The sequence below is a fragment of the Coptis chinensis genome, chromosome 2 (genome assembly GCF_015680905.1).
Source record: "Coptis chinensis isolate HL-2020 chromosome 2, ASM1568090v1, whole genome shotgun sequence".
Taxonomy (NCBI): domain Eukaryota; kingdom Viridiplantae; phylum Streptophyta; class Magnoliopsida; order Ranunculales; family Ranunculaceae; genus Coptis; species Coptis chinensis.
The window spans coordinates 6,001,516-6,010,313 of record NC_141457.1 but is presented as its reverse complement, the minus strand read 5'-3'; the positions used below and the strand labels follow the sequence as shown (position 1 = coordinate 6,010,313).

At 34.4% G+C, this 8,798-nt stretch overlaps 1 protein-coding gene across 1 annotated transcript; it reads right to left on the bottom strand.

The window, feature by feature from the left end:
• Positions 1–533: 533 nt before the first annotated feature.
• LOC147514554 (zinc finger BED domain-containing protein RICESLEEPER 1-like) lies at positions 534–2,194 on the bottom strand. The gene is made up of 2 exons (XM_086592620.1): positions 889–2,194; positions 534–592 (listed from the first exon to the last, which is right to left on the bottom strand). The coding sequence occupies exons 1-2, from the start codon at positions 2,192–2,194 to the stop codon at positions 534–536; spliced, it is 1,365 nt and encodes a 454-aa protein (XP_086448746.1).
• Between the last annotated feature and the right edge of the window lie 6,604 nt (positions 2,195–8,798).

The following is an 8,798-nucleotide window of genomic DNA, read 5'->3' as shown; positions in this document are numbered from 1 at the left end:
AGAAACCTCCGCCAACAGCAAGCATTGCATTCTATTGAGAGGGACCTGTAGCACCCAATCCAGAAACAACAAAATGATGTATACTCAAAGTGGGCACTCAGCAAATAGTTATAAAATATCCAAACTTACACCAGAAAAGGAATCAAGAACACCTTTTTGAAGACAAATTCTAGAAGCCCAACTATAGAAAAAACACAAAGGAGCACCAAGGATGAAGGTATAGTAAAAACTAAAAATGGTCTTGTATAGAATTCATAATAAGAGAGCTCCAAGTCTTAAGCTACACCTAAAGTTGAAGTTAACCATTCAAAGAAAGAACCCATTCAGGAATGCTAGTCTTTACATAACTTCAAAATACCAAAAGCAATATCAAAATCCACCTGAACAATTTTGGATAAGTTCAATATCTACTGTGGCAGTATGATATTGTACAAAAATTTAAAACCTATTCAGCCAATGCAATGTCTAAGAAACCATCACAAAATTACAATGTTGCATTAGCCAATGTATAATTGATTTACTCTTCCTATTTATCAAAAGCATCCAGCAGCACCAACGACCTCCATAGATATTACTCCTACTACTGTAGCACCTGAACACACAAAATTTGTATAAGAATCTACAAACCAAAAAAATATGGATGTTGAACTTAAAATAAAAAACTATACAAAGTAAATATAGAGATTAAAGAAACGAGTTATAAAACTTACAATTAGGATGACTGCACAATTAGGATGACTTCTAAAATATAATCAAGTAGTTGATCCAATTGACAAAGATCCCAATTCATGTAAAACAACTATAATGACAAAGCAAAACACATAATAAGTTTTAGTAAACAATAATAGAACAAGAACAAAAATCAAAATCAGGTTGAGCACAATATACCTTCCTCAATTTGTTCAAGTGCAGCAAGATTTTCTTTAACCTCAATTGATGACAATGAGGTTCTTAGCCAATCTTGAGCACACACCAAACTTTCCACAACTTTTGGAGTCAAAGAGCTTCGAAATGGATCTAGAATTCGACCGACCGTGCTAAAAGCACATTTGGAAGCAACCGATGTTATAGGAATGGTTAAAACATCACGTGTCATCATAGCAAGTGCATGATAAGTTGGAACCATCTCTTTCCACCAAGCTAATACATTAAAAACATTTTCATCCCCTTCTACAATATTATCACCCAAGAACTTATCCAAATCATTTAAAGCTTCATTAGCATTCTTTTTCTTCAACTTGTCCTTAAACATGTCTTTAGACAAGATACGCTTATTCACCTTCCCAATCAGATTACTCTCCTCATCATTGAAAATGCTAGATGATTCAATTTCTTCATTGGAAACATATTCTAGTTTATAATGGTTATAAAGACGAGTCATCAAAGCTTTTAACTCATCACAGAATGTCTCCACCAATTTCTCCATTGCCTCATCATCACCATGACCAATTCTTACTAAGTAAGTGTCATACCAAAACTCCACATATTGCATTTTATACTGTGGATCCAAAACTATTGCAACAATCAAAATCTGATTTAGAGTTTCAAACTTGCAATACTTATCAAACTTTAAATTCATTTTCCTAGCCATATCACAAAAAAACACATCATCACTAGCTAAATGATCCATGATCAGATCTTTAACTTGTGTTAACTCATCAAAATACGTGTTAGAAGTAATATATTTGGAACTGGAAATACGTTTTGTTAGATCATAAAATTCTTCTAAAAAAGCGTGCAAAGCTTTTAGTTTCATCCAATCAATATCCCACATTACACCCTGCTTATTTACATTACAATCAAACCTATAATTTGGATCACACTCATCAAACTTATCGAAGACCTTCTCAAAATCCATTGCAGCATTTATCATTAAATAGGTTGAATTCCATCTTGTTTTGACATCTAAACACAATAACTTCTTAGAAGTAATCATCTCCTCCACACAACACTGTTTAAACACTTGCGAGCATGAAGGACTACTCCTCACATACTTGACACTTCGACGAAGGTGTATGATTGTATCTTGAACCTCCACAATTCCATCACCAACAATAAGATTAATAACATGCGCAAAACATCTCACATGAAAGAACTCACCACCAAACAGCAACCCATTTCTCTTGTTCAATCTTCTTTTCAAGTCCTCAACACATGAATAATTATTTTTTGCATTATCAAGTGTGATGGTCATTAAATTTTTTATACCTCACTCTAATAGACACCCCTCTATGGCCTTGGCAATGGCTTCACCAGTGTGTGGGTGTGGAAGCACTCGAAAATTGATAATCCTTTTGTGAAGCTTCCACTCCTTGTCGATAAAGTGAGCGGTTAAGACCATGTACCCCAAATTTTGGATTGAAGTCCACAAATCTGTTATGATGCATACCCTAGAAGGCACCAACTTCATACACTCTTTCAACTTGATTCCTTCTTCATAAAACAACTTTAAGCAATCCTTAGTTATGGCTGTTCTACCGACCACATGAAACTTAGGCTGAGCTTCTTCACAAAACAACCTAAAACCTTCATATTCTACAAAACTAAAAGGGAGTTCATCGACAATTACCATTACTGCAAGGGCTTTGCGACACTTTTCTTGGTCAAACCTCCAATTAGAAGGCTAACCTTGTTTAAAAGTAAGTGCTGTTTGAGTTTTGTCTCCTTCATAACTAGGAAACTCTCTACATTTCTTAAGATGATTCCATAATTATTTGGTTCCATGATATGAAGGTGCAGTAACCGGTTTATGACAATAGTTGCAAATACCTGTGCCACTATATTTGTTGGTTCCCTCTGATAGCTGCTTAGCAAAGTCATTCCATACAGCAGAGGTCCATGGTGTCCAACTAACCCAAACTTTGGACCTGTCTTCTGCTTCTTCTGACTTATAACATCACTACTAGGAGTACTAGCTACTGGACCTGAGTTTTGCTTCTTCTGACTTATAACTTCATCACTACTAGCTACGGGAGTATTGTTCTCACCCATGGCTGACATTTATATATACCTGCACAAGCATATATTATTTCAAACAATTAAACATTTAATTTATTCAATGTCTTCTATAACAAACACTGAACATCATTGTCGAACTAACATAAGTGTTTAATGGTTGTACTATAATAAACAAAAAAATAAACGAAAATACCTTTTGTACTGAATACTAAAACTCGAGAAAGAGAACGAAATCAACTCGTCAACAACAAAAGAACAATAATACCACTGCTCAAAAAGATCAAAACGGGAAAATCACTAGAAAAATTATATTTTTTTTCGATAAAGGAAATTAAATATATTACAAACTATAGAAAAACACATTATTTGATCATAATCTCCTTCTAACTTGCAACATTACTTGATCATAATTAGAAATCAGATTCTGACTTGGTGAGGGAGAGGAGTGGCCGAGTGGGGAAGAGATGGAGTCAAGTAGCGGCTAAGTTATGTTTTTGTTTTGTTTTTGAAAGAAAATAAAATGAACGGTAGAGATCTAATCAAGTGGATAGTGAGAGAAGTACATCTTTTCGGAATAAAATGGCAATAATATCGGAACTTTCGGATCGGCTATATATCGGAACTTTCGGATCGGATATCGGATCGGATCGGTTTTTAGAGTTATATCCGAATCTAATCCAATTTTTTTTCGGAATTTTCGGAAATCGGAAAATCAGCCCAGGAAAACTACACCCAGAGCCAGACCAATTTTGGGTCAGATTTCAAAAAAATTGAAAATTCGGCAAAAAAAGACACCCCTAGTAACAGTCTTAGGGACATGATTTTCAATACCCTATTTGACAACTCAAGATAGAAAATATGTGTTGGTCTAACTGCCATGTGAAACCTTCCTCCATATTTTCTAACATTGTGAACACCTCATTAATTATTTTGGGAATCTGACATGAAAATACCTACTATGGATACTCATACTTGCTGTTACATAATTATGTGTAACAACAACACATGTTTCACTTATGTTTTCCACATATTAATTATGGATCTAACTGCACTTGCCATCCTGATTCGTAAAGGTTCATATATTGGCTATAAATCTATTCTTTTCAGCCATCTTCATTTCACGCATTCTTCACTATCCTTCCCTCACTTATACTTTCAAATGGATCAACCAAGAAAAATTATTTGATTTTTTTTTATGAAGACCTGTTTTCTCCATATTTTGACACATAAATTGTACGTCGAAGATAGATGCCTCTTCTATATCATTCAGAAGATGCTTATTCTAGAGAATTGGTTTTGATGTTCTACCAATTAACCATACAATATCGTTTGCATTCTAGACAACTTAACCATACAATATTGTTACATGATTTTTGGAAAACTTGCGCATTGGTAAAAGGTAAGCAATCATTCACAATTTGTGTTTGAATTGTCACTTTACATCTATTGTTATCTCCAATACTCGATTGTACATGGGATTGTGGTTGTGGAACAAATCGTCCATGTCGAGCAACTATCTGGCGGGAAATAGCAACTATTTTGCAAGAAAATCTTTGGTGAGCAATTCTGCGAATGGCTGCCTTTCTATAGAACACACGTAGTGCATTATGAATAGCCCGTTCAACAGGGTCTTGATTTTCAACTATTAGTCTTCGACAAGCTCTACGTAAAGCCAGCTTGAAACGATGCACCTCTGCCATTTCATTTTGGTTGGACAAGTTTCTTCAACCATTATCTAGACAACGCCGAACACCTTGTTGGTCAAAGGTTTGACCAGTTCGTGTTCGCTTGCGTCGGGAGATATCAATATCTCGGCACAAAGAACGTTGCTCAGTTGTCTGATTTGCCCTTGCTCACGAGATGTGTCAATATCCTGAATAACAGTACGTTGCTCATTTGGTAGTTTTGTCCGTGATCGCTTTCGACGAGATGTGTCAATATCCCGAATAACAGTACGTTGCTCATTTGGTAGTTTTGTACGTGCTCGCTTTCGACGAGAGGTGTCAATATCCCGAATAACAGTACATTGCTCATTTGTTAGTTTTGTATGTGCTCTTTTACATTTAGTATAATTCTCACCTCTTCTAATTTCCAGTCTCTGACTTTGTAACAGACTTTGTTCTTGACCTGGTATCCTCTGAATAAACATAGAATTTTCAGGTTGAGTTACCTTTCTCATATTACGAATCCACTGTCTGAGCGGACAATTTTCATTTAAATCATTAACCCTCTCCCCAATCCCATGCAAATAATTTGCATCACAATTTTCAACACTGCGATTACCTCAAGAAGTTCCTTGCTTATTTGATATCCTCTGAATAAGCCTAGAATTTTCAGGTTGAGCTGCCACCCTTATATTACGTATCCATTACCTAAGCGAGCAATTTTCATCTAGATCATCCACCTTCTCCCTTTGCGAAGAGATGTATTCATCATCTCCAACCCTTTGATTATCTCTAGAGGATTCTGGCCGATCATGTATCCTTTGAATATGCATAGAATTCCCAGGTTCAGCTCCAACTATCTGATTACCTATAAAGGATTTCGGCTGATCATGTTTCCTCTGAATATTCATAGAATTCTCAGGTTGATGAGCTGCCACCACCTTTAGATTCCGAAAAGGAGTCTCTGACATAATAAAGAAGACAAAAGAAGTACGTCTATATCGAATTGCACGTCTTCGAGTGGTTGGATATGAAATTTCATCCGCTGGACAGTTTAATCTCCTGATGTCTACTAAAAATTGGGCAAAATAGTTACATGGTCGATAATTATGAAGACGCGGCCGAGTAGTTGGTAGTGGAGTACGTAGATTCTGACGACTATAAAATCGACCAAAAAACCTATCAACTCGGTGCCGACTACGACGACTATAGAATCGACCAAAAAACCTATCTGCTTGGTGTACTTGTACTGGTAAACCTCCTTCCACCACTTACATTGGGTATTCAAACACCGAAACGAGAAAAGGAGGGACGAGTGGCAACCCTTCTTCCGTCCGTTTAATTGTAATACCTACATATTTGGCAAATTGGACCATTAAAAAGTTTTATGTTTTGCTTATAATTTTTATTCCTTTTATCTGATGGGAAGTTAACTAAGGGAAAAGTTTAGTAAACGGATTATAATAACATGACCTCAATATGGTATAGTTGCAAAATGCCAAGTAGTATTGATTTTCATGTAACCTAACTAAACAAAGAAAATGTTGTCTCTACTCCTATTATATAACCTATCAAGCCCAACCACGGTGGGTCAAAAATGTTAAAAAATTGCAACATATGATATATAAATATGATAACTTACTTTGTGATATCTAAAAAAAGCAGTGAACTTTGTACTATTGTTACATGATGTATAAATGCATTAATACTAACTAATGTATAAAAAGGAGTTAAGAATTTTTAGCGCATGAATTATATGAAAAATGCATGAGTTATATGACACCCATCTAACAATCACGTTAGTTAGAGGCTAAGTAAATAATAATCCCAATCATTCGTACAAATTTGAACAAGGAGCAAACCAAATTTGAATGAAGACATACCTCTTTCGGCTCAAATTTTTCCAAGAAACATAAAGACTTAGAAACAAAACATACCAACAGAATTGATCCTGCAAGGAAGGTAATAAATAATGGTTACCTTGTAAAGCCCAAAAACTCGAACAATTATATACCTAAAATATGTGACTTTTCTGAAAATTTTGGACAGGGTCTCCTCTGTATTTTCGACATTTCATAGATATAAAACCTATTATAACCTGAAAATTTAAAACAATATACTTATTGTTTTCATTGATTAACTCAGCTACTTAACCGTCTCGACAAATGCCAGCAACACTAGGACTTAGTATAACAAAGAACTTGAATGTCTCGACTATGCCAGATCATCCAAGCACCTCGTACAAAGCAATTACCAAAAACACAAATTAAATATATACTTTCGAGTTCCATAGTTATCAAAAGGTTTACATCATTAACAAATTCGAATGAAGACATACCTCTTTCAACTCAAATTTTTCCAAGAAACATAAAGACTTAGAACCAAAAAAGACCAACATAACTGATCCTGCGAGGACAAAACAAATAATGATTAGCTTTGGGAATATGTTGTAATGTAAACAGCTAGTGGACTTGCAAATGATTAATACTTATTAATTTTAAAAAAAAAAATTGGTTTGCTTCTAAATTGTTTGAAAAAGGGTTGAGTAATAAAGTTAAAATACATTTTCAAATAAATATGACTATATAAGTACAATCCTTGAACTTACATGCATGCATTTGCTGTAAACAAGTTAAGATTCTCAATCATTCAATCTCTCAAGTGGAAGTGGAGGTATAATGCAATCTTCAACAAATTCTCTGCTACGCTTTGGACCAAGTTGATTTAGTTCACTTATGGTAGAGGTATTGTGTCACACCCCAAATTTTCAGAAAATTTAAAATATAGAATTATCTAAAATATAATTATCTCAATCGTCACCCTATTCCATCTTCTGAAAACCCAGGATAAAATAAAACCCTAATAACCTATAACCAAACACGATATAGAAAAATGATATAAAATTAAAACCGAAAGAACAACTCTTCATTTACAAATAAAAAAAAAAATTACTAACCAACTCTATTACATCTGTTTCAAATCAAAACTTTCTACTTCATAAAACTTAAACCAGTAAGGCTCCAAAAGCGAATCCAAATCAAGCGTCGCCATCCACTGCATTCTACCATCTATGTTTCTATGAACACATCCACGTTGCAAAACAAAGCAAACATGGGTCAACAAATTAAATTTACTAGTATGAGTAAGACTAAAATAAAATATACAATACTACATTCAATCTTCTAATAAATACATATTAGATTACCAACTATTTTAATTTGGAAGACAAGATAGTTCCATTTTCCAAAACGGCATATAGTTTATTCCCAAGTAAAATTTCAATCCCAATATCTTGTAAATTAATTTAATTAAAATCTTACTTATAACCGCTTACGTGTAAGAGTAGGACAACGTCTCTGCATAAAAAGGTAATAGGTCCTACTTTGCAAAACAAAATTAGATTTCCCAAACGTAATCTTTTAAAGTATACATTTATTTCACTCTCACTGCAACCATCATTTTCGCCAATTATTTCCATCTCCTGTCGCCAATAATTTTCGTCAATTATTTCCATCTTCTTTCGCCAATAACTTCCGCCAATAATTTTCGCCAATTATTTTCTTCCCCTGTTGCAAATAATTTCCGCCTTTTTTCGCCAATAACTTATGCCAATAATTTTTGCCAATTATTTCCATCTCTTGTCGCTAGTAATTTCCGCTAATTATTTCCATCTCATGTCGCCAATTATTTCCATCTCATTTCGCCAATAACTTTCGTCAATAATTTTCACAAATTATTTTCTTCTCTTGTCGCCAATAATTTCTGCCTCATTTCGCCAATAATTTCCGTCAATAACTTTCGCTAATTATTTCCATCTCCTGTCGCCAATAACTTCCACCAATAATTTTCGCCAATTATTTCCATATCTTGTCGCCAATTATTTCCATCTTTTGTCACCAATAATTTTCGCAAATTATTTCCAAATCCTTTCTCTAATAACTTCCGTCAATAATTTTCGCCAATTATTTCTTTCTCTTGTCATCAATAATTTCTGTCCCCTTTCGCCAATAAATTCCGCCAATAATTTTCACCAATTATTCCCATCTCCTGTCGCCAATAATTTCCATCTCCTTTCGCCAATTATTTCCGTCTCCTTTCGCCAATAATTTTTTCTAATTATTTTTGTCTCTTGTCGCCAATAATTTTCACTAATTATTTTTGTCTTATTTCGCCAAT

Bases quoted from the DNA above. Each gene is read 5' to 3' on its own strand.
- LOC147514554 (XM_086592620.1), bottom strand. From the start codon at position 2,194: ATGACCATCACACTTGATAATGCAAAAAATAATTATTCATGTGTTGAG. The intron at 593-888 runs GTATATTGTGCT...TTGTGTGTTCAG, and splicing joins ACTTGAACAAATTGAGGAAG to GTGCTACAGTAGTAGGAGTA.